This window comes from Hippichthys cyanospilos, chromosome 1 (genome assembly GCF_059441005.1).
Source record: "Hippichthys cyanospilos isolate Australia breed blue-spotted pipefish chromosome 1, RoL_Hcya_1.0, whole genome shotgun sequence".
Lineage (NCBI taxonomy): Eukaryota > Metazoa > Chordata > Actinopteri > Syngnathiformes > Syngnathidae > Hippichthys > Hippichthys cyanospilos.
In genome coordinates, this window is record NC_142369.1 from 5,988,755 (window position 1) to 6,016,452 (window position 27,698).

General features: G+C 37.7%; 1 protein-coding gene across 6 annotated transcripts in view; it reads left to right on the plus strand.

The window, feature by feature from the left end:
• nrxn2b (neurexin 2b) overlaps window positions 1-27,698 on the plus strand; it is a 444,830-nt gene that overhangs the window by 225,518 nt on the left and 191,614 nt on the right. For all 6 annotated transcript variants that reach the window (XM_088405168.1, XM_088405575.1, XM_088405495.1 and 3 more), the window contains 2 exons: window positions 8,867-9,040; window positions 12,939-13,058. In XM_088405168.1, the coding sequence (XP_088261294.1) occupies window positions 8,867-9,040; window positions 12,939-13,058 (294 nt within the window). The remainder of the gene's footprint in view (window positions 1-8,866; window positions 9,041-12,938; window positions 13,059-27,698) is intronic.

A 27,698-nucleotide genomic window follows, 5' to 3' on the forward strand; every position in this document is an offset into this window, starting at 1 on the left:
TCCATTCAAATACGTTTTTTTTATGAAGAAGAGCTGTCATCCTTGACTAATGCTTGAGTAATATTAGCCAATTGAGCACTGTAGTCCTAACTGTGACCATTGGATGGCAGTGTTTCCACACAACACTGCTTTTACCTTCAACTGAAGAATGGAAGTCAATCTTTCATACGGCACCGCCCATTTTTTCCCCGAGGCCATTTCACCTCAACAGTGTGTTAACGGTACCCCTATTGGAACCCTTCAAAATCTCAATCGTCTTTGTACATCTAATTACCCACCGGGTATTAACCTGCACCGGAATCGGAGACGACGGCACTCGAGAATAAACGCAGCTCGAGGAATCCTCTTGACAAACGTCGCGGCGCATATTCTCGCAATTTACTCCCTTTCCACATCTGTAGAAATATGCTGAACACATAGAGCCTTGCTATGTATCCGCAGTCTGGGAATAAAACACAGATATAGCAATTCCCACACTCTCCCTGGCATGTTTCTACCTTTGTATCGAAGAAAAGAAACAATTCTCCCGGCTTTATCTCGCCTGCTTTGTGCGTGCGTTTGTGTATGTGTGATCCCAGGTTTCACATTCTTCGCGCTTGCAAAATAAAAACATAAAGAAGCTCCCAGCTATCTATTTGTCAGCAAAAAAAAAAAAAGGGGGGGGGGGGCTATTAGAGGAAGATGCTGCCCCCTAAGCGAGCTGGATTGTCTGGTATGGTGAATTAAGACGACATAAAGCAGTCATTCATTGAAAAAAAAAATGAAAAGAAAACCGTGTTTACATCTGGTTGCAGGCTGAATAAATAAACAGCATTACATGTGCACGTGCAGGATATGCAATACAAGCTCGTGTATAATTTCCTTTTGAACAGCCAGCGCTTCAATTTGCACCTGGCTTGGAATCGCAAATGACGGAGGTGAAGGCTTTGTAATCAAGCGCTGTCAAAGCCGAGCCCGTCCGGATGCATTTGCATGATAATAGCCAAACAAAGCGTACGCGGCGTAACTGGATTAGCGGCTCACGTCAGGTGATATGAACGTCTCAACTACAGCCTGGAGTCGTTGGCCACTTTGCTGGGTGGGGTGGAGATTTTGATGTGCCCATATCCTGCTAAAAATAGGGGGGAAAAGATGAAACAATCGGGTATTCAGATAGACTTACGGGTTACGTTTTAATATGCATATAGAACTTTGATGTTTTTAGCCGGGGTTTTATACGCATTCGATAATTAGCATAGGTTTCTATTGTCATACGCCATACGATTGCGCGTTACGTTACCTACTCCGAGACGGCTCAATTTCGTATGGTGGCGGTTCATTGTATATGTATATATTTAATGTCTGGTTAGGTCATTTAATCCCAAAGACGGAATTCCTCAATTAGTATAATTAGCAATTGTACCGTATTTTCCGCACTATAAGGCGCACCTAAAAGCCTTAATTTTTTTCAAAAGCTGATGGTTCTCCTTATAATTCGGTGCGCCTTATATATGGATCAATATTGCGATTGGGATTCGTAGACGGGGAACGTACTGATAAAGTAAGCGTTACCTGTTTCTTTTGTGTGTTTACAGTTGAACAACGTTGCTCATATTGACTGAGTTATTATGCTATTGAGAGTTATTGTTTGAGTTATTATTGTTATGTCTTTGAGTGTTACTATATTGTGATTGAAAAAGTTTTAAAATGGTTCATAAAAAAAGTTCATTTATTGGGGGTGCGCCGTATAATCCGGTGCACCTTGCATATGGGAAAGGTTTTAGAATATGTCATTAATTGAGGGTGCATAATCCGGTGCGCCTTATAGTGCGGAAAATACGGTAAATGATTTCCGAACAAGGTAGTGTTTTTAACGTAATGGATGAGTCAAATGAGTCATTAGGCCACAAAACACTGCCAGGATGTATTTCAAAATAAAAGTGAAATACACCTTAAAACACCATATATATGCGCACGGTTTATTTTGAAATTTTTTGTGTAATTTCCTCCACTGTGTCGTTTGACCACTGACACCTCAGTCCTTTTAATGAATGGTCGTTCTCATAACTAAGATTATTTTTAGATAGTAGTCATCGTTTTCGTCTACAGTAAAAGTTACTTTGAATGTCAATTGTAGTCAAGTTTATATCTGTTCGGGGAGCTTTGGAGCTAATGAGCCGCAATGGTGGTTGTAAAACCGCTCGGAAAAGAATCACGGAACGGAAAGTGTGAAGTATGGAGATGTATGACGACAAGGTCAACCATGATGGACAAATATGGGCAAGTGGATAGTAAAAGGAAATGACAGGCCAAAAATAAAGTGCACTTGAGGGGCTTGGGGCAAAAGCAAACGATATCGGCGAAGAGATTTTCGACTTTTCATTACAATTACTTTTTATATTGTTTTGACTCCATTTAAATTCATTCTGACAAGGAAAAGAAATAACTTTTTGTCTTTTATTTTGTTAATGCATTTCTTCTTTCGATTTTAACTATAAACGGTTGTGAGTGTATAGTGATGCTGCACCATTTTGGAGACCTTGAAAACCTCACCGAAAAGCTCTTTTAAAATACAGTACATGCATGTATATTACTGTGCAAAAATTGAGAGAGAGAAAAAAAATCTCTACAAATAAATCGCCATCAGATATTTACGCAAAAAGATGATGAATGTTGCAGTTGATTTATTTTATTCATTTACATTTTTTTTTGACTACCTGCTTACATCAACATCCCATCTTCACCATACTGAACATGTCTATTTTCAATATCACACCAATAGTATTATAGTTTAAAAAAATAAATAAGTAGGATTGGATTATAAACTGAACTCAAATCACGAGAAAGCTTGCATTTTATAGTCTGAAATTTACGGTAATATTTACATACGCTGAAGGGCCGGAAATCAAATAATAATAATAATAATTTAAAAAAATGTTTTTTGTGTTTATGGAGAAATACATGAATTCTAATCTAGTTAAAAAAAAAAAGATAAATAGTATTGGATTATAAACTGAACTCAAATCACGAAAAAAGCTTGCAGTTTATAGTCTGAAATATACGGTAATATTTACATATCAAATCAAATAATAATAATAAAAAAATGTTTTTTGTGTTTATGGAGAAATAAATTAATTCTCATCTAGTTAAAAAAAAAGATAAGTAGCATTGGATTATAAACTGAACTCAAATCATGAGAAAAGCTTGCATTTTATAATATTTACATATGCTGAAGGGCCGTAAATCTAATAATAATAATAATATTAAAAAAACATGTGTTTATGGAGAAATAAATTAATTCTATTCTAGTTAAAAAAAAAAAAAGATAAGTAGCTTTGGATTATAAACTGAATTGAAATCACAAGAATAGTTTGCAGATTATAGTCTGAAATTTACAGTAATATTTACATATGCTGAAGGGCCAGAAAACCAATAATAATAATAATAATAATAATAATAATTAATAATAATTAATAATAATCAAAACATGTTTTTGTGTTTATGGAGAAATAAATGAATTCTATTCTAGTTAAAAAAAAAAAAAGAAAAAAGATATGTCGCATTGGATTATAAACTGAACTCAAATCACAAGAAAAGCTTGCAGTTTATAGTGTGAAATTTACGGTAATAAAAAAAAATGTTTTTGTGTTTATGGAGAAATAAAATGAATTCTTGGCCAAACAAACATGGAGACACCAACTGAAGACGCAATCTGGAAGCAGTCGCGCTCCAGTCTGACTAAATGGACGCTTAAAAAAACACACTGTGCCATCAACATTCCCGCCACTTGATTTGACCAATACCGAAGCATCGCGGCTCCACCGTTTAGTTCGAAGCTCATCCAGTAGATCTTATTTTCCTCTTGACGCAGAACACATGCATCATTATTTAGCAGTAACTTGAAGATTCCTCTTTTGTCCAAAGGCGAAACATCTTCCCGCTCAGTGAACGCCAACACCGAACTGATCAATAGCTATTAGTCGCCAATCTAATTTCCACTCTCTATTCCGCTCATTTTGCGGCAGCTAAAGTGTGCATGTTAAAGACTTGATACCAATTAGTCGGGCGGACCCCCTGGAATGCAAAAACAATACCTGATCACGCATTTGTTGCTCCATATACTGTAGCTCTGGAATTGAATACTTGAATACAGTCTTTGCACCGGCACATTGCGCAATATCACTACCTTATCCGGGTGGAGTTTACAACTTTAAAAACAGTGTGAATGTATTTTCATGTGTGTGTGTGGAGTAGAGCATTTGACCCATAGGTTTCAAACACAAAGTATTTTTCAGACTAAAAACCGCAATTTTTTTTCTCATGATTTGAGCCCTGCGGGTTATAATCCTGTATGACTAATGGGCATTTTTTTTTTTTTTTTTTGCTAGCCACTAGGAGGCAGTACACCGGTAAAACAATGTGTGTATACAGAATATCTTTCAATTTGGGGAACGACTACGAGCTGAAGATTCGTGCATCAATGGCTGTATTCAAATAGAGTTTTAAAGATATATAATATTATAAAAATAAAAATAATGTATAAAATCAATAAGATCTTTTAGAAAAAGTTTGTGGTGTCTAAATTCATATACTGTATACTGTATGTGATTGTGTGTATATATATATATATATATATATATATATATATATATATATATATCTTTCTGCATAAATATCTGATGTTATGACATGCGGATTAATAGTCCAGTATCGTTTATCAATGACAAAAAATTTTTTTGCTGGTGCGGCTTATAGTCGGAAAATACGGTAGTTTTATAATGGGTGTAGGGCCTTAACATGTATGTTTTATTTTTTTTTCCCCCCTATAAGGCCATAGGCATACGCACATGTGGAAAAAACATGTTTTCATTAGCAGTCAGCTCACATCGACGTTCAGATTTTAATTTTGTTATTTCTTGGAATTTATTTGTATAATTTAAGACAAAGATATTTGTAATTTGATCGTGCATAAGTCAATAATACCCTGTTGTGGCATTTGGGGAAAATGCTGTTTTTAGCATTTAATGTATATGGATTTCTCAATGATTTCTCAAAAATAACAAAATGTATATGGATTTCTCAATGTTGTTTTTAGCCTACAAGTATGTTATTACATACGGTATTTGCATGTATGTTTGAATGTAATTGCAAGTATGTTCACATATACTTGTAAGCCAAATGCTAAAACCATAACATTTTTCTCTCATAATGCTGCGAGGTATTGACGTATCCATGTGTGTTATGTGCAAAATAAAATGGAACAATCAATGTAAAATCTGAAATAATTTTAGCCTACAAGTACGTTGTTTTTGCTAGCATGCTCAAAAATATTTCTAAAAATTTGCCATCTGAATGAGCTGCAGTCAAAATAACCACGCCCTGGATGAAGAAGCCATATTCAGGCCAGAGATATCCCAATCAGCGGCGCCGAAAGCTCAACGAACAAATTTAGCGCCTCAGTTGCGATAAAGCTAGCTCCCTAAAATGCTTGATTGGTCCCCGTAAATGTTATGTCAGCACAGCCCCGCACGTTCTGTCATCAGGGGTCCGTTTGAGCTCAGCATCTTAGCATTCCCGACTCCCTCGGCTGGCCCATGAGAGGTCATTACGGTAACCATGGAGACGCGGAGGTGTTCGGTCTCTGGTGATGTCTGCGCGGCTATAATTGCCGGTGCCGTTCCGATCGCTCAGCATTCATCACGGCTCGGACGGCAGAGTCAGACTAGGACGCTCGGGAAAGTGGTTACTCATCACTGTATCGCGCGGTGCGTACGAGGAAGCAAAATGTTGAGGCGGCTCGGTAAAATTTGGATCGCGACTTTTATGGCACACAGCATTCCTTCAAAAACAACTGGGACCAAAGCAATGGCTGTATTCAAAATAGTTTTAAAAGTATTGTATTAAAAAGATAAAAATTACATGTAAAATGAGCAAGATCTTGGATAATAGTCTGTGACGTGTAATTTGATATATACGGTATGTGATTGTGTGTGTGTATATATATATATATATATATATATATAGAGAGAGAGAGAGAGAGAGAGAGAGAGAGAGAGAGAGAGAGAGAGAGAGAGAGAGAGATATGGGCAATTAAAAAAATTTGTTTTGGATAAAAATTTTAAAAATGTATAAAAGTCCATATACCTTCTTTCTGTTTAAATATCTGGTGTGGGTTATAAGTTAAAAAAAAAAAATCCTCATTTTTTGACGACCTATATACTGGTGCGGCTTATAGTGCAAAAAAATATGGTATATATGTATAAAACTGAACAAAATTAAGACCTGGGTTTCTACAAATAATCATTAAAAAATTTTAAACTGTATAAAAGTCCATATACCTTCTTTCTGTTTAAATATCTGGTGTGGGTTATCAGTTAAAAAAAAAAAAATCCTAATTTTTTGATGACGTATATACTGGTGTGGCTTACAGTCCGAAAAATATGGTATATTTGTATAAAACTGAACAAAATTAAGACCTGGGTTCTTCCAAATAATCATTTGAACACAATGCAGCAATCAGTTGTTTCATCTTCCAGTTCATTTGCTCTCAATTTGAAAAAAAAAACAGCAATACATTTGACTTGATGCTACCTGCGTAAACCCTTCTAAAATCTCAAAAACCCCTGAGGTGATTTCACATACCCCGAGGGGTACTCGATGGAGCAGTAAATGGCACGTAAATGACAATTGCTTTCTATTGTGAAAAAAAAAAACATTCAACAGATAAGAATTACCACAGTAAAATCCTCTGCGCACTTAATAAAAACAAGCAAAACAGCTTGCCAAAGTCATTTTTGCAGCACGCACGACACCACCCGATCCCTTAGTCTGCAGCGGCGCAGTCAACCGGTGGCGTCTCAAACAAAGCGCGCCATTTGCTCTTTGGAGATTAACTTCATACAGATAATTTCATATTTGCTAAATGGTTCTCCCAGCTGTGAGTTCACTGCGTCACTCTGTCAGACTAATGAATTCATTATATTGATTGTAAGGCCCAGGCGGGGGAAACATGAAGTGTCAAGTCCTCATTAATTCTGGAGAGAAGTTTGCAAACATCATTGACTTATTCCATTACACAAAGTCCATGTATAATTGACCTTTTGGCTCATTGCCTCCTAGAGGCCGCCAGTTGAAAGTTTGACTCCCGGCATAATGCTATTAACATTTCAAAGGCCTTGACCACATTTCTACATGCATTCTACCAAAACACACTTTTACGAAAGAGCAACAATACCCACTCCCTCCCCGAGGTATGAATATAAATCTTTCAAGCGTCACGTCACTTCCAATAACGTAGTTGGATGTGGTACGATAAGCTCATGTCGGGCAAAAATCTGCCGTCTCTGGATTGTTGAGCCATCGGATCCAGTTCTCAGCATCTTAACGGGCGTTTTGTCGCATGGACGTCTCGCGGGAGACGTCTTGTCTCGTGGTGGCGATCTCACTTAAAGCTAAGCGGTTCTAAATTGAAAAAAAAAACAACATCTGTTTGTCCAATGATAATTGAAAAAAAAATACATGCCTGTGAATATTGTTGCTACTAATATTGTTAGCATTAGCCGAGCAAGCCATTCTTGAAGGATTCTAAATATTCAACTATCGATGCTAACAAGATGAATGTGTTTTCCATTTCATTAGCACCAAGCTAGCAAGCCATTCTTAAAGGTTTCTAGATGCACAGCCATTGATTCTGTTAGCAGTTCATTGGTATTTTTCACTATATATTAGCATTAAGCCAGTAACATAGCTGTTGTTGCATTTTCTGTTATGTTAGCATTGAGCTAGCAAACATTATTGGATTATTCTAAATAACCAGCTTTTAATAGTAACTCTTCACAAGTTAAAGGCATTTTTTATTATTTTAAATTTGAGCTCACCCAACTCAATATCATGCATAAAGCACTTTAAAACAACCATTACTGTATATAAATGCCACAAATAAAAACAAATAAAGAAGTATGTCATACAATTTAAAAAAAATACAAATAGAGAAACCTTAAAACAATAGCGCAAAACAAAGTTCCATGCCAAAGATATGTGGCGAAGAAAGCGTTTTAAAACCACATCTATAAACCCTTTTACAGAATCAGTGGCATTTTTCGTTATGTTAGCATTAATCTAGCAAGTTAATCCTAAAAGGTTCTCAAGCTGCAGCGATTGATGCTAACTTTAAGCAAGCCAATACCGCTTTCCGTAATGTTAGCATACTATCAGAGAAAGCTATTCTTAAAGGGTTCAAATTCGCAGCTGGTGAAACTTACTGTAATATAATTTGAAATTATGTTAGCATTAAGCTAGCACACAGTTCTGACAGGCTTCTAAACCCATTGATGCAGGAGTTGATGCTAACTTGTAGCAACAAGCCACTTTGAAAGCGTTCTAAATGCGCAGCTATCCATGCTAACTGTTGTTAAGTCCATTTCTCTTACATGTTCGCTTTAAACTCTGTTAGCAAATTACTCACATTTTTCATTTTGCTAGCATTAAGCTAGTAAGACAGCCCTGACAGGCTTCTAAACCCATTCATGCAGTAGTTGATGCTAACTTGTAGCAACAAGCCACTTTGAAAGCATTCTAAATGCGCAGCTATCCATGCTAACTGTTGTTAAGTCCATTTCTCTTACGTGTTAGCTTTAAACTCTGTTAGCAAATTACTTGCATTTTTCATTTTGCTAGCATCAAGCTAGTAAGATGGCCCTGACCATTATTTTAAATACACAATAGACGTGTAATTCTCCTTACGTTCAGCTCGACAATAAAATTCAACAGTAACTGTCGGGCGCATTGAATTGACTTTTGTATCCAGAAAATTTGTTCCTGGGGTCACTTGTATCTCAAAGCGGCAGCAAATGTCTGATTATGCATGTATTTCTACTGTGTTTTACAGGAGAGCTGTACATCGGTGGCGTGATAAAGAACATGTACAGTAATCTGCCCAAGCTAATTGCATCCCGGGACGGGTACCAGGGCTGCCTGGCCTCCGTGGACTTGAACGGGAGACTCCCCGACATGATTGCAGATGCCCTCCACAGGGTGGGCCAGGTGGAGCGAGGCTGCGATGGTAAGAGGCTCGTCTTCATAAATAGGAGATGACGTGCATGATTTAATTTGTTTGAAATCACCACCCCGTTCCGTCTTTATTAAATCCGAGTCAATGTTTTTTTTATTTTTTTTTCGTATCCCCCGAGTCTGGCATCACCATGAGCTCGTGTGGATGTTATTTACTGATATCCACCAGTGGCCACGCCCATGCTCTCACAACCCCCGGGCAGCCTTTGCAGTCTAAGCCCCTGTCATCTGTAAATCCTCTCTATTGCACCATAAAACCTGCATGAGCGAAGACTCTCTCAGTGTAGCTAATCTCAGAGATGCCCCCGCCCTTCTCGCCGCTTGCCTCATTAATCTTGCATTTCCTGCGTGTTTACCTCTGCTTTTGCTCATACTTTCTCCGCCGCAGTCTCCAGCCGCATGCGCCCGTAGAGTCAGGCCGGTTAAATGTGGGATATATCACTGGATTTTGGCAACAGTGCCCCCCCCCCCCCCCTCCCCCCCCCCCTCCCTCCCTCTTTCCCACCACTCCTCAGCCCTCCCTGCCTTTTATCCCTCCACCACATCTCAATGGTGTAGTGAGCGTCAAAGAGCGTAGGCTTGATTTCCCTCAGGGCCGCACTGGCTGACACAATGAGGCACTGATCCAACTTTTTTTTTTTACCTGTTGGTACTTCTGCCAGACAGACTTATTACCTGCCTACAGGTATCCAGCAAATTTACCTGACTTCATACACAGTTAAAACACCATGAAGCCATCACGCTAACGCCCAACAGCGACTACATGTTACCCAATGCTAATATTAGCGTACGATCGGTCGCACCAGAGAGCTGAGCCGCCGCCATTCGAGCGGCTCAGCCTTGGGCAAGATTCTAGATTTGTGCGGTCCATCTCTGTGGAGCCGGTCCAGCTCAAGCTGCACGCCTTGATGAAGATAACACATCTTGTACTTTACGACTGTTTGCTCCTCTGCAAACACACTTGTCCTCTTTTGACTTTGTTTCCTTGCCAGGCAAAGGTAGAATACAAAAAAAGATCAGCCTTTATGTGGTGCACGTAAACTTGTAGAAGTTTTACAGTTTCACTTACAATGTTCTTTAGCCGGGTGTTCCCGAGTGGCGTGTGCATATATATATATATATATATATATATATATATATATATATATATATATATATGGGCTGACCCACAAAGATATCATCACTGAAAAAGTCAAACATTTTTTGTTTCGATTACAAGTCTAATCAAGCACACCGCCAGGGGGAAATGTTTCCCACATGTTTGCATGAAAAAAAGTCTTATTTTATCACCCTTATATATTGTTTACCAGTATGAAATGGCATTGAGTTTATCACCTGATTCCTATTATTTACAGTAGTGCTAGTTCCCGATCGGCAAAAAATTGGAAAAAATGCGTTCGGAAAATGACATTTTGACTGCCATTCGATTAAAATTGCTTAAAAGTAAATAATGTGCTTGGTTCTAAGTAGTCTTCATTTTTTTCTTTTGTTTGCACTCAGCATGTATGTTAGCTGTATTGTCCTGTGTAGCAGGTTTTTGCCATTGATTCTTATTTACTTAATTTATTTATTTTAGTTTATTATTATAAACTAAAATTATCATAAACTAATAATATTAGTTTAATAATATAATATAATAATATATAATAATATTTATAAATAATATAAATATTATATTATTATTATTATATAAATATATATTATTTTATTATAAATATTATTTATAATAATATTTATAAATAATATAAATATTATTATATGCTGTGTGTGTATATATATATATATATATATATAATCGTTTCGCCTGCAAGTATGTTCAATGTATTTGCAAGTACATTTGAACATATTCAAAAGAATTAATAACCATTGAAACTACATGCCTGTTTTTTTGTTTTTTTTGACAATTACCAATACAAATCAACAGCCATCACTTCCAGCCCACTAATTATTATCGGGATCGCCATATTGTTTCTTTTGGCTTTCTTTTTATACACACCACCACTTTGCACTCGGCTCAGAAATATTGACTGACGATGGACCGTTCACGCAGCTGAGAAATAGTCAACCCTCCGCTATTTAATATGACACAATGTTTAATTAACTCCCCAAGGGAACCTTTTATTAGTGTGCCAGGGTAATTAGCCTGCTCCAACACAGTTGATAAAAAAATAAACAAATTGCCTTTTAGTATTTAGTCCCTAGCATGAACACATATCCTGCATCATGTATTGATTGATTTTAAATGAATAATCTATTCACAGGAAGATATCTGTGCTTGCCAATTAGTTTGGCACTGAAGCATGTGTGTACGGGCGTGCGAGCTTGTTTTTTTGCTGAGAGTTTAATGACAAGCCCAACGAGTAAATTGCTGTTTTTGAAGCAAAGCGTTCATGTTGGGCCATTGATGCGGAAAACAAGTCAGCAAAAGCGTTCCTTGGGTGAGTCCGCAGAGGCACGGTCACGCTTTCGTGTTCGAATGAGAATCCGCACGGCCACTTTAGAGCGCCTCGTTGTCAGCCTTGAGTATGGGCATGTCAGAAGGTGAAGGCGAAGAAGTGGTTTAAACATTTGTTTAAGACTGAGTAGGTGGGAAACGAGTCCTCGAGTAATTCGAGTACCTTGGCTGAAAAAAAAAAAAAAAAGAGTCTTGAGGAATTTTCTTCTTTCCCTGGATTCTCACTTTTTAGTATTCCTGTTCAGAAAAAATATATATAATATAGTTAATGTTCTACTTGACAGTAAAACATTCCAGAAATGATGTGAGAAGGTCAACTTCACAATAAACTTTAGCTTACAAAATAATTTCATTATTACATAGCTGATGCTCTGCCTGACAGTAAAACATTCCAGAAATGATGTGAGAAGGCCAACTTCACAATAAACTTTGCCAAATTATTTAATTACTACATAGTTGATGCTCTGCTTGACAGTAAAACATTCCAGAAATGATGTGAGAAGGCCAACTTCACAATAAACTTTACCATATTCTTTAATTATTACATAGTTGATGTTCTGCCTGACGATAAAACATTCCAGGAATGACGTGAAAAGGCCAACTTCACAATAAACTTTAATTTACCAAATGATTTAATTCTTAAATAGTTGATGTTCTGCCAGACAGTAAAACATTCCAGAAACGACGTGAGAAGGCCAACTTCACAATAAACTTTACCATATTTTTTAATTATTACATAGTTGATGTTCTGCTTGACAGTAAAACATTCCAGAATCGATGTGAGAAGGCCAACTTCACAATAAACTTTAGTTTACCAAATTATTTAATTACTACATAGTTGATGCTCTGCCTGACGGTAAAACATTCCAGAAACCACATGAGAAGGCCAACCACAATAAGCTTTATTTTACCAAATCATATATAAACATTAATACCTTTAAGTACTTTTATTTTGAAGCTAGCATGTCACAGCCTAACACCTTGACTAATCTTTCTATTGCAATTGTTGCCCCCGACTCTCAATACAAACAAAATACTGTAATTCCCGTAATATAAGACACACTTTTTTCGCCAAAAGTATGGGTGTGTCCGATAAACAGTACCGTATTTTCCACACTATAAGGCGCACCGGATTATAAGGCGCACCCTCAATTAATGACGTTCTAAAACTTTTTTCACATATAAGACGCACCCGGTTATAAGGCGCACCATCAGCTTTTTTTTTTTTTTAAAATAAGGCTTTTAGGTGCGCCTTATAGTGTGGAAAATACGGTAACTTAAAAATTCTCTTTTTTTTAATATATGACACCATTCGAGGAAGATTGATCTGTCAGCCACATAAGCCGAGCTCTGTTGCACAGATGTCCATTTTTTTGCTTAGGAGTTTTGCAATTAAAAGCATTCTTACCTGCAAACCTTAAACTTCTCTCTTCAGGACCGAGTACCACCTGTACGGAGGACTCCTGCTACCATCAAGGGGTTTGTCTCCAGCAGTGGGAGGGCTTCACCTGCGACTGCACGATGACGTCCTACGGAGGCTCGTTTTGCAACGACCGTGAGTCTCTCACTTTCTCAGTGGACGCTTTGCCGCCTTCTTATAAACATCCGCAATCGATATCGAGGTTGTGATTTATCACGCGAATGGTTTGAAGGACAAGTGAAGTGCTGGCTAATAGATTTGCGATTGGCCAATCAGGTAAGTTATGTCATTCCCTAAGAACCGGAAAGTGCACACACAAGTACGGCTTTTCAGGCGGGTATCGGAAAAGACGTTTTTCCGTCACGTCTTTGGCGTCCTCTGTGCCAGCTTGGATCCCTCGCCGGCATACTTCATCCACTTGACCCCAAATGCGGCCGGGTTAATCCATCGCCTTGTTCTCTTTATGGCCGACCCGTTCTTCTTCCCGGCCTTCTTTACTTTCCCCGCCAAACGATCGGCCTTTTCTCCTTGGCGTCAGCTGACTCGTAACAAATCGCGTCTGAGTCGGCCAGCTTTCTGCGATTCGTCCTCTGGAAACCCAAGGTAGGGCGCCCGATGCGGTGACATTTGTGTGCGGGAATAATCAGATGGTTCTGCCTTATCTTTGCTCGGCAGACAAAACGATGTTATGGCGGGAATATTTGGGAGCTCAATCATCTCTTCTATTTTTGTCCGATTTGTTTCTCGTGAAACACTTATTTGCACTCCGCTATTCCACCTTAAATCAGATTTCTGTTTGTCTTACTGCAGGCAAACACAGCAGCTGTGCTTTATGACTTTATAAACACTGTCGGTCGCACGCCGAGCCTGTGCTTGTTCATGAGCAGAGAAGCAGGACTGCCCAAATAAATCAGGGAATCTCTTGGCAAAACGTAGGGGATATGAGCCATTCTCTTGCAGCTTCCACTTGCTCCAAATGATGAGCGCCAAGCTCATGACTTGGTCTCTCCAAAGTTCAAATAACTATGACATCTAATATATATACAGTCGAACCTCTATATAGTGAACCTCTACAAAGTGAATCTCTCTTCATAGTGAACGAATCTTTACGGTCCCTTGCAAAACAGCTATATTTGACGTGTATGTAAAACCTCCTCATAGGGAAACTCCACATAGTGAATAATCTCTTCATAGTGATGCTATTAGTCAGTCCCTTGACAGCATCTACCTCTATATTGTGAATATCTGAACTTATCGAAAATTGTGAAGTTGTAAAATTGGGCGCACTGTCGGGATTTCCTCCCTGCCTAGCCGCTCTCGCGCGCCGCGACTTTCTCTTGCATTTTCACTTCGTCCGCCGTCCACTGCGCACGCGTTTCTCCGCTGGTCATCCCTCCGAAAATTCTAAGATGTCGGAATCTGCCGTGAAAAGTATGGATGCTAGATCTATAAGTCGGAAGCGAAAGCCTTTGTCGTTGGAGGAGAAGTGCGACATAATCGGAAGTGTGCGAGTGGAGTGAAGCAGAATGCCATTGCAAAGGAGTACGATGCTTCGCCTGCTGCGATATGTGGCATTCTGAAGAAGATTTATTATGATCATATATTCATTAACTATTGTTGAATAATAATAAAGATATTTGTTCAATGTAAAATGTTTTTACATTAGTTTTACCGCATTAGATTTTAGTGTTTAAACAACTTAAGTTGTTTAATGTACATTTATTTACATATTTATTTTTAAAAAAATGTATATAAAATTATTTACATATTTATTAAAAAATTATTCACATATTTCATCAATGAATTCTGAACATTTTAGGAAAACCTCTATTAAGTGAATCTCTCTTCATAGTGAACTTCTCTCCTCGGACCCTTGAAGTTCACTATGTAGAGGTTCGACTGTATATATATATATATATATATATATATATATATATATATATATATATATATATATGTATGTCGTATTTTTTTGGACTATAAGCCGCAACCTTTTCCTTGTGATTTTAGCCCTGCGTCTTATAGTCCAGTGCGGGTTATCTGCGGTTTTTATTTATTTATTTATTTTGCTAGCCATCAAAAAACAATCGACAATCCACAGATCAAGCAAATTTGTGTATCTGTTCAAGGTGTCAATGTATGGAACAACCATGAAATAGAACTGAAAAGATGTGAATCAATGGCTGAACTTGAAAAGTTTTCCAGATAAATCATTCAAAATATTTAACAATATGTCTAAATTGAAAAGATTGCGCATAAATTTGATATAATGTGTATATGATTGTATTTAAATATTTATGATTGTATTAATGAATTAAAATAATCTAGCAATTAAACATTGGGAGACAGAAAAAATTGATATAGAAGAATTGATTTTGAGTTTGAACCGCTATTTAATGCTGCAGTAATATGTTGGTGTTATGTTGAAAATAATCCATCCATTTTTGCATAAATATGTTGGTGCTAAATGTGCAGGCATGTTGAGTCTGTTAAAGAGAGGATGTTGCTGTTGGGAGGAAATTAAATATTATTAAATAACTATAAAAAATCAAAAAACTTCCATACAACATCTTTTTGCGTAAATATCTGATTTTATGACCTGCGGCTTATAGTCCAGTGCGGCTTATCTGTGAAAAGAATTGTTTTGTTTTTTGTTTTTTGCTCAATTTTTGCTGCTGCGGGGCTTATATAAAAGTGCGTCATATAGTCCGGAAAATATGATATATATATATATATATATATATATATATATATATATATATATATATATATATATATATATATATATATATATATATATATATATATATTCCTATTTTATTAAAGCAAACATTTGGTCTAGAAGATTCCTCTACGATTTGAAATTTAAATCCATAAATCAATACATTTTTATTCTCCTGTTTTAAAAGTGTCCTATTCCTGGTGAGCCATTTAATAAGAAGGAACGTGGGCCACTCGTGTTGAACTAGTATTTGCTGACACCTATTTTTAGGGCAAACCACATGAACTAACACCGTAAAAAAAAGAAGCATCTGAGTTAGCACAAAATCATCATCTTGCTCCCTCCTCTTCCATAGGTAACTGCTCACCCCTCCCCTCCCCTCTCTGCTGCAGAAAAGTAAAGGACAACAAAATGGAAGGCAATTAACTTCAAAAGAGACGATTTTCTCAACCTTGCTTAGAAGTCCTCCTCAAAAAAAAAGCCCATCGGCGAAAGCCAGTTTTAGCGATGAGTGAAATCTCAACTTTGAAAACTCGCGCTGGTCGTTGGACCATACCATCTATTGAATTAACTGAGCAATTTCTTTGTGGGATTATAACATGCAACGGCACCTCATGCGGTCTTCGATTGTCAAAATGTATTTGCGATTCTCGCCGTGTTACGCATACATCCGGCGTCCTTCTCAGGCTTGCTTACATGCACATGCAGTCACTGGTACAGAAGGTTTGTTATTCCGTAATGGCCTGCAGTGATTGACTGGTCCATTTGTCTCGTTGTAGTGCATAAGTGGGCCCCTTGGTGTTGCGCCTTATTCATCTGGAAGCCACTCAAATAGAAATCATGCACATGCGCTCACCTTTGTTTCACATTCTCCTGTGAGCCAGAGGAAGCAGAGGGAGCTGCAGGCCTCAAGGGAAAGCAGGAAGTGAGGGAGGGAAAGCCGATTTGGCCGATCCTCAGTTTTTTGAAGCCTTCGGCGTCTGCCAGGCGCGTGCGCATTTATAGTCAAGCCAGCTGCCGGCCATACTAATTAAGTGTGTTTGTAAACGTCCTCCATCTTCGTGCCCTCGCCGATTACCGTAACGCAGGCGGTAAAGGCCGGCCGCGAAATTGAGCGCGCCGATTCGAAGGAGGAAAGCTAGAACGCCGTCAAGCTAGATCATTTAATTGGCAAAAAAAAATGAAAAGACGTCTCGCCGGCGAGCTTCGCTCTCCCGCGTGTTTGCCGATGAGCGATACGCCCTCCTCTAACCTCGTCTCGCCTCTCCCCACCACGCGCCAGACGGCCCCGTAATTATCTGCCACTTCGTTAGCCCGAACCCGACGTGAATGAATGCATAATTGCCTGGCATGCTTCTATCATCCGCACGCCGGCCGGCCTGGCAGGAACCGAGGCGCATTTGGAGGAGGTCACGGCTATCTCGCCATTTGCAGACGCTTGAGCGAAAACGATGAAAGGATGCTTACGTCGACCGAAAAGGAAATATTGGCTTCCCCCGAAAATCAACCCACTGGATGTTAAAAGTCAGCGTGTCAAGAGCCAGAACCGGATTGGTTTAAAGGGCATGTCAAGATGGCGAGCTCATACTCTCATTGTTGGGGGGGGGCATATGGCAAAAACATAAACATGTTTTTGTCGCGTTTTTTTTTATATATATATATATATATATATATATATATATATATATATATATATATATATATATATATATATATATATATATATTAGGTATTAGGGTTGCACAATCAATCTAATTTGAATTACAATCGCCATTCAAGCATTCTCTTCTTGCTCGATGGGAAAACAGGAAGTGCACAATGCAACAGGATCCGGTTGTCCTTTCACATTCACGCAAACTTTTTAAGGAACGAAACGAACAGTTTTGTAACAACAGAAATGGTACAATGGCCCATAAGGAGCCAGAACATTATTTTCTTTGCACAGTTTTGCGAATGGTAGTGATAACTTTTAATTTGGACGATATTTGTATAATTGTTATCCTAAAGCAAATTTGTTTCAATGCTACCTTTTGTATTATATAATTAACCTATTAAAAATTATACATTTAATAGATTGTTTTAAATCGAAAATATGTACACCTTTAATTATATTTTATGATGCATACCGTCACCGTGAAAAAAATGCAATTGATGTGTGATATGAATTTGAAATATGTCTTCGGATATTTGCTGCTTTTATTGCGGTTTTGGCGCCGGTATCAAAACACAACAAAACCACGCTAGATTAGTTTTTTTTGGGTGGTGGGAGGAGTAGCGATATCTTAGACAGGCGAGAAATTAATTCGCCCAGAACTTTTGCTTTCCTCTTGATGAGTTTCTGCTTCAATGTCGATCCAGCGCAGCGCCTCCACAGCTTTCCTGGGTTTAATTAAAGTACGGGATGGCTTTTAAGCCACAATGTGCATTAAAGGACAACTAACAAGGCTTAGTAATTGCTTTGAGACCACTCAAGACAAATGCAAACAGCATCAAAGCCCTCGGCTCCATTTTGGGATGAGAACAGGAGGCGTAGAGGAAGAGAGGAGAGGAGTAAAATAATAATTGAGCTTGAATTATATCTCAGGTGTGTCTTATCATTAAAATCCTGGCTGACTCTCTATGACTTCTTCAGATTCGATCCCGCCGGCGCCGATGAAGTCGAGCGTTGCCGTATCCACTTCGCCGCGTTCTCTCCTACCTTCATCTTTGGAGTATGCCAATTATTCTCAAAAGTAGCAGGATACCACATGAAAGAATTGTTGGTTTTGGATTGTCTTTGGGAAAATATGGCAAGCCTAATATGTTTGGAAATGAAATGAATTCGCCTCCTTCAGCGCGGATCATCAACAGCCGTCTTTTCTGGGCTAATCCAGCGGTTCTCAAATAGAGGCACTTCAGGGGTTACGTCAGATTTTTAAAAGGTGTACGTAGGTATACAGTAAACTTCATCAAGCCTGTTTGACTCTAATCACAGCAAAATTTAAAAGTAGAATTTTCTCTTAGGAGGGAGTAAAGTATTACCAGCACCGTATTTCTGCACCATACGGTACACCATATCAGGTGCAGTTTTGATCATCTATTTCTATACATAACCTTTTCATAGGGCACACCATATTAGAAATTGCATGCTTATACCTACCGTTGCCAAAAATGGGGAAAGTACAGAGTGTACTGTGAATGGTTTATCGCTCTCTATGTACGTACTTTGGTAACATGTAATTTATAATGATAATCTAGCAGTTCTCAAATAGAGGCGCTTCAGGGGTTACGTCAGATTTTTAAAAGGTTTCCGTAGGTATACAGGAAACTTCATCAAGCGTGTTTCACACTAAAAGACCATATTTGGTCACAATATAATCACAGTAAAATTTAAAAGTAGAATTTACTCTTAGGAGGGAGTAAAGTATTACCAGCGCCGTATTTCTGCACCATACGGTACACCATATGCAGTTCTGATCATCTATTTCTATACATAACCTATTCATAGGGCACACCATATTAGAAAAATTAGAAATTGCATGCTTATACATACGGTTGCCAAAAAAGGGGAAAGTACGGAGAGTACTATGAATATTTTATCGCTCTCGATGTACGTACTTTGGTAATATGTAATGTATAATGATAATCCAGCGGTTCTTAGAGGCACTTCAGGGGTTACGTCAGATTTTTAAAAGGTTTCCGTAGGTACACAGTAAACTTCATCACACGTGTTTGACTCTAAAAAGACCATATTTGGTCGCAGTATAATCACAGTAAAACTTAAAAGTAAAATGTATTCTTAGGGGAGATTAAAGTATTACCAGCACCGTATTTCTGCACCATACGGTACACCATAAGAGGTGCAGTTCTGATCATCTATTTCTATACTTAACGTATCCACAGGGCACCATATTAGAAATTGCATGCTTTTACATACTGTTGCCAAAAAAGGGGAAAGTACGGATATTACTGTGAATGGTTTATCGCTTTCTATGCACAAACTTTGGTAATATGCTATTTATAATGATTAGTTTAGTGCTGCTCGCATTTGTACAGATTTTAGACTCAGTGCACACAGAAGATGCAAAAACAGTAAAAAATTATATGCACTTTATATTACGGAAAGTACGGTAAATCAAAAAATGAATAACAAACAACATAGTCTATTTAGAGTGCTGTATTTTTTGGACTATAGTCCAAAATATTTTATTCTTTGGTTTATAGTCCAGTGCTACTTATGCGCATTACTTTTTTAATCTTTTTTGCTTACCTGAGTCTGTTTTGAGTTACGCGGTTAAATCGAGCCGTCTAATATATGTGTTGAAAATGAGGAAAAATAAACTCGACTTCTATCGAGAAATATGTCAAACGCAAAGGTCGAGAACCACCGGGCCGGTCCTAGCATGTTTACCACAACAACATGCTAATTTTATCTTTGTAATCACAACACTGAAGCATAAACAGCGATTCTCCTTGTCACTGGATTACAAAACAGCTCCCTGCGATTTTAGTCGAAGCATTCACTCGGCAGATTGCCGTCCTTCAGCGTGGCCTAGAACGCTTTTCAGACACTAAAATTGATTGTGTTACCTAGAAACTTGAAATGGTGCTGGAAATATCCACATTCAGACATGTGCCCATTATCGCTTTAAAAAAAAAAAATAGAGGCCATTAAGACAGAAGAATGGGCAGTTTGAGTAGAGCTTTTTCCTTGAAAAAGCACGCATGCGATTGGCTAATGCATAATTGCTTTGAAGAAATTATAGCGATGATCAATAAGCAGCCTATATAGTGGAGATGCACATTTTCAGATTTCTTGTGATTTTAATTTTTAATGCGCGTAACAATTCACACCAATTAGCGGAAAGTCATCAGTCATATTTGGGGCCTATGTGGAAAGCTTTTTTTTTTTTTTTTTGATCCATGGAATCACAGCTCTCCCTATATTTTCTGCTCGTTAAAACTATCTTTCGCCGTGTGCTGAGACCAGTAATGGATTTTCCGTAGCATGAGCACGGCGGCGCCGAGGCGGGCGTGAACACGGGGGGCCAATGAGGTGATAAATGGTGGCTTTCCAAAAGGGCGATAATCTTTCATTCCCCATCGCCGTCCTTCTAATAGATTCCTCCGCCGGAGCCCTGTGTGGAATTTTGTATGTCCTCGTGGTGATTCCTGTGTCCCGGGAAAGATTTTATTGGGCTTAAATCCCACAGACGGAATTATACGACCTTAGCCTAAGTCTCAGAACGTGACAGAGTGAACAGCATTGACGTTGATGATCGTCCTTCTTTTTCAATCTCTGTCCACCTATCAACAAAACAGTTGGTTCAAAAATAACCCAAATTGGTCAAGGAATGGGTTATCCCAAATTTTTGGGTAAAATAAATGACAACATTGGGTTGATCCTTGTTTTACAACCTGATTTAGGCTGCTTTTGACCAAATTATGGTAAAATAAATTGTTAAAAAAGAAAAAAAAACTTAAAAAATACCCTAAATTGGTTCAAAATTTGACACACAACTTTTGGGGTTAAATGGATGGTGTAAGAAATTGGGCTGGTTCCCTTATTAACCCAATTTGTGTTACTTTTGACCAAACTGTTTTTAGAATGTCAAAAACAAAACAAAACTGTTGATTTAAAAAAAAATGGACTAAAATAGTTGGGTTAAAAATAATATAGCTTGGGTCAGTCTTTTGGGTCACTTTTGACCCAACCTTTTTTTCTTTCTTTTTGAATGATAAATTTAACCCAAAATGTTGGGTGGGATGAAGAAGCCAATACCTTCGTTTTGCTTTGTAAACCCAAATTATGTAATTATTTTACAAAAATTCCCATTTTGGTTTTAGCCCAATTCCTCATTCAGCACCAAAAGTTGCTAAATTGAATAACCCATGAAGCAACCCAAATTATAATTTTATGGGTTATCAATTTTGATCTAGCTTGCGTCAGTCGTTTGAGTGACTTTTGACCCAACTTTTTTTTTTTTGAATGATATATTCAACCCAAAATATTGGATCACATGAATTATACTATAGATTATTTTCGCTTTGTAAACCCAATTTATTTATTTGACAAAACACTCCCATTTTGTTTTCAACCCAATTCCTCATTTCGCACCAAAAAGTTGCCAAACTGAATAACCCATCACGCAACCCAAATTATTATTATTTTATGGGTTATCCATTTCGATCCGTTTTTTGGGGATACATTAAATACCCAATTGTTGTCAGTCTTTCTTCGCTCAATTTGGGGTATGTTTGACCCAACAGATTTTAGCTTATTTTTTCTTTGTGAACCCAAATTATTTATTTATTTTACAAAAATTCCCATTTTGGTTTTAGCCCAATTCCTCATTCAGCACCAAAAAGTTGCCAAATTAAATAACCCATGAAGCAACCCAAATGATAATTTTATGGGCTATCAATTTTGACCTAGCTTGCGTCAGTCGTTTTTTTTTTTTTTTGAATGATATATTCAACCCAAAATATTGGATAGCATGAAGTATACTATAGATTATTTTCGCTTTGTAAACCCAATTTATTTATTTGAAAAAACACTCCCATTTTGTTTTCAGCCCAATTCCTCATTTTTCACCAAAAAGTTGCCAAATTGAATTACCCATCAACAACCCAAATTATTATTATTTTGTGGGTTATCCATTCAATCCTTTTTTTTGGGATAAATAAAATACCCAATTGTTGTCAGTCTTTCCTCGCTCAATTTGGGGTATGTTTGACCCAACAGATTTTACTGTGTAGCTCCATAAATAAATTAAATAACCCAAATAAACAAAACTGGGTTGGGTAATCCCTTTTGACTCAACATATATAAGCAACCCAGATTTTGTTTTTCATTTAACCCAACAAATAACCCAAACGATCCAACAATTGTGGATTTGGGGGGGGGGGGCAACAAAGAAGATTAGGCTACAAACAGCCACTGAAATACTTGCACATGTGTTAACGGGGCAGGAAAGTATCAGGCGGAGGTTACAGCCCAGACGCACTGATCTTTTCTTGGTAACGATTGACATACGACGTGCACTCCATTCTCATTTGCGGAGGCTGAACAAGACGCTTTCCAAAAATTTTCTTGCTCATCCATCATGGGAACGCTCGGCTGTGACATAAAAGTCGAGCTCGACTTTTCCCCCCCTCGAGCGTTTCCACCCTAACACAACAGGGAGAAGACTTTTCTTTTATATGCTGCTTTTTATGACTATATTATATTATGTTTGAGTTCCTCTCCCCATGCACATTTGATTAATGAATTTTGCCAGTCATCTCGCACATCCTGTAGGGAGAATGGGAACGCGGCCATACTTGGGCTTTAAATGATAGTCGAAGCATTTGTTTAAATTAGCATTGCGGAGAAGAGGAGGATTTTTATCTGCATGCACATTTCAAATGTCCAAAAAAAAATTTAAAAAGCTGATAGAAACGCATGTTCTTTTGTGCACATTCTGCTTCTCTTTTTTTTTTTTTTTTTCTACTGATGTATGCCCCGGGAAACATATTTTCATGCAAGTACCCTCTAATTAGCGGAAAGCTAATTGAATGAAAAAAAAAAAGACTTAAAACACAGTGTCTGATTCATTAAACTTTGGAGCTATGTTTGCAGTGGTGTATTGAGGCAGATTTTATTCAGTAACTTTTAAAAGATTGATCATACCATAAGTTTGGTTTTATTTCTGAATCGCCAGCCGGATAATTAAGTCACTAATGACAATGCACATCCATGTAAGACTTGACAAAATAAAGGTGTATACAGTATTTTACAAATAAGTCACAGTAACACAGTTAGAAACAGTAGAATGTTTCATCTTCCAATTATTTTGCTCTTAGTTTGAAATTTACGGCATTAAAAGGAACGCTGATACACAGTTAATTTCTTGAGAATAGTTTCTAAAAAGACAGTTGGGTTGAAAATGACCTCGATTGGGCGTCAAAAATCAACTGACCCAATATTTTTGGCAATTTAATTCAACATTGTTGTTGTTTTATACAGCATAACACTAAATGTCTCCTACAAATTGACCCGGGTTTAGGGTTGTTTTTTGCAAAACAACTAGGAAATGGGTCAAATTTGGGATTTGTTCTTTTTGATTCACTATTCAGTAATTTTTAACCCAGCTGTCTTTAGTTTTCTTTGGAGCAGTACTTCTCAATTATAATATGCACCCCCCCCCCCCCCCCCCCCCCCGAGAAAGAACTACCCCCCCACACACGCAGCGCCGACTATAAATAAGATTATGATCTTTAAAAATTGTATATGTGTACCTAACACTGTATCCTTTTCAACATTAACAGAAAGAAAACACTATATAAATCAACTTCAACAACATGTAACTACTTTTTTGCAGTTTTTATTCAGATTACATGTTCATCTAAAACTGAAAAAAAACAACCAAGCGCATCAATGTGTCCCCCATTTGAGGAGGGATGTTTTAAAGTAAAACGTACTGTATAAAATGTACTGTGTACCTGTGGAGAGACTTTTAAAATCTCACATATCCCAGAAAGTGTCTTGAAGTAATCTCAATTGAGAACCGCTGTTTCACACCAATACCGTATTTTTCACACCATATGGCACATCAGATTTCAAGGCCCACCTTCAACGAAGGGCCTATTTTAATTTGTTTTCATATATAGGGCACAGCACATTATAAGGCGCATAGAACAGAAGCTACAGTAGTGGCTGGGGTTGCAAAATGCATCCACTAGATGGAGCTGCGCTAAAGGGAATGTCAACAAAACAATGGTATAAATCAGTCAAACTTTTCAATCAGAAATTAAAAATAAAGATGATTTGTTGAATGCATTTTTAAGAATGAAAAAAAAACTTGATCACACTAAAAGACTGTATAGATCAATGCCAAGATGAATCAAGAGTTTGAATGAATGTAATTGTGATTCAATTAAATTAAGAACTTAAATGTTCTTAAAATAAATTCTTTTGTTGTTGATTTATTTGATAAAATCCTGCTTTCTTTTACAAGAAAAACAAACGTTTTTTTGCACCTTGTCCCCATAGATATCATATCAAAATTTCCAACAGGGTATGTTAAAAAAAAAGTAAAAAATATATTCATAACTCAAATGTCGTGGTTAAAGTTGAAGAAATTAAGTGAAAATTAGGCTATTTTATTTTTTCGGCCCTTGAAATAGAAACCTCGCAATTTATTCACTATATAAGGCGCACCAAATTATAAATCAGCTTTTGAAAAAACTGGAGGCTTTTCGGCGCGTCTTATATTGTGGAAATTATGGTAATCCAGAAGGTCATAAATGTGTATTTTGATTTCAAAAACCAAATGCGTGTGAGTCATAAATATGTCTCCTCATGTTTTCTTTTCCGCCTCTCCCAGGAGAGGAGCCAATATTGACAGGCGCACTGCCCTCCTGCTTGATCAATAATCCCGGTCTGTCCCTGGCTCTTGTTCCCTCACATGCTTTGCCCATATGTTCTCGGGTGGCGTCTTGTCTTCCGTCTCATTAGCTTTTCACTTTTGATCAACGTGTCGGAAGAGTGCGGGCTGATGAGAGGCGGAGGGGGGTTGGGTCGCGTGCTTGTGATGGCACGGCGAGACTCGGGGGACCTCAGTGCGGTGTCGCGTGGAGCTCCGTCGAACGCCTTGGTGGTCTTTTTTCCGCGTCTAGATCAGGGTCTGCAACCTATAGCTCCAGTGTCGTGTCTAGCGCTCATACATGCGTGATATGTGTGACTTTGGAAAATCATGACTGATTTGGTGAAATTACAAGAGCTTGTATTTGTATGTACCTTATTTTCCACACTATAAGGCGCACCTAAAAGCCTTATTTAAAAAAAAAAAAGAAAAAGCTGATGGTGCGCCTTATAATCAGGTGCGCCTTATATATGGATCAATATTGAGATTGGGATTGGTAGATGGGGAATGAAGTGATAAAGTAAGCTTTACCTGTTTCTATTGTGTGTTTACAGGTGAATAAGGTTGCACATATTGACATTGACTTATTATGCTATTGAGAGTTTAGATTTATTATTGATATTACTGAGTATTACTATATTGTGATTGAAAAAGTTTTAAAATATGTCATTAGTTGAGGGTGCGCCTTATAATCCGCTGCGCCTTATATATGGAACAAGTTTTGTCAGTAATTGGGGGTGCGCCTTATAACCCGGTGCGCCTTATAGTGCGAAAAATACGGTAATTGTAAATATGTATAATATGGGGCTCTTGTAACATTAAAAAATATTTAGCACAAGTCAAAAGTCTGGAAACACCTTCAATTTCCGTTATCATATAGTACGCACCTGTGTATAGAAGGCACCCTTAATTTTAGGGTCAAATTCTGATATTTTCAATATTACCGTGTTTAAGACACATCAATGTAGAAAAATGTAAAACCTATCGCAAAAAAGAGTACATCTTTGTAAATTCTTCATATTTTTTGTGTTCATATCCGTTATGTATTTGTTGTGGGTTAAGTGTCTTTCAGATTTACCACATTGTGAGTAGTAAGTGAACGCTGCGCCAGTGCGATATTGGATGCACTCAACGTTTTTTTTCGACGCGACATAACTCGAGTTCAGTTTGACCTTAAATGACTAAAGTTATGCACTATCCATGGTCCACCAGTTTTATGATTGTGAGTGTATGCCAAAAGACCACAATTAATAAACAAGTCATTTAGAATACCTTTCCGTTTACTCTAACCGGTGCACGCAACTCCATACCTTACCATACCTTATCTCAAATGAATCAGCGAGAAATCATAACCTTTACATGATCCTCTCCATTTTAGGAATTTTTCTATGTGTGAACAAGGATGGACCCGGACATTGGTTCAGTCTGCTTGCTTCTTTTATTGAAAATAATACTGTAACAACCTCAGCCAAGATGAACTTCCGTTTGCTGCAACAGGCACTGGCTGCTAACTGACTTTTGCCCTCTAGCTTGTCCTGTTTTATTGTACGGAAGAATATTTTCAATATAAAAACGTACTTCTGTTTGTCAAAACACAACTTACGTAACCGATTGATCTTTCTCGAATGCCGTTGATTGCAAAAAAAGACGTTTAAGTTTGCGTTTATAGGACACACACATACTTTCAGGCAAATTTTTGGGGAAAAAAAAGTCTGTCTTATATTTGGGAAATTAAGGTAATACTAATAGTCATTTATTAAAGTTGAAAATATGATTCCAAAATAGCTTTCAAAGTTGAATATATTAATCAAACTTTTTTGTGTTAGATGCTTCAAATGGGTGAATTACTTGCCAAAATGCCAGCTTTGCACATCTTGGCGTTATCTCACTCAGCTTTATTTGAATTTCTGAAAGTACCTAATTGATTACTTTTGGAATTCAGTATTAAAGTACACAAGTAGTTGTTATTGAACTATACTGTACTGTATCAGAGTCAAATACGCGCTTACCTTGATTTTTATGATGTTTATTGGAAGACAGTGTATATCTTCTGGTGATCTAAATTGATCTACCAATTTGTGGACTGCAACAGAGTGAAAGTTCTCCATAGGTGACTTTCTTTTGCTACAAGTGAAGGTCAGTCCAATTTTGATTCGTAAAGTCGTCCGTCTCCTCAATTAAGAATTGAGAGAAACGCACTTTTTAGCGAACAATTTCTGCCTTTTTTGTGTGTGTTGGCTTCGTATCGACAGCTACTTGGGCTCGGATCAATTCGACAATAAAGTTGTAATGAAACAAGGCCGCCTTCATCTCATCTGAGTTGGGTGCAAGTAACTGACTTTTAATTTGAGTGGAGCCAAACAATTCCGAGGCCATATTTCCAATCTGGTAGGAAGACGACGGAAAGGAGAGAACACAAAAAAAAAAGGCATCCTTTGGAATGGAATCTCCCCTTGTAGCGCTGCCTTTTGAAGTTCTGGCACGTTGGGGATTGTCTGCTGCATTTTAAAAAAAGATGTGTTAATTAGCCATTTTGCAAGTGAGGCTAAGATCCGTCGGCTAAAGAATGTTGCGCAACGCCTTGTGGATAAAACAACCAAAACAGTGACTCCAGCATTTTCCAGCATTGTTCTTTGTTAGCGCCATTTAGGCCTTCAAGGACCCAAG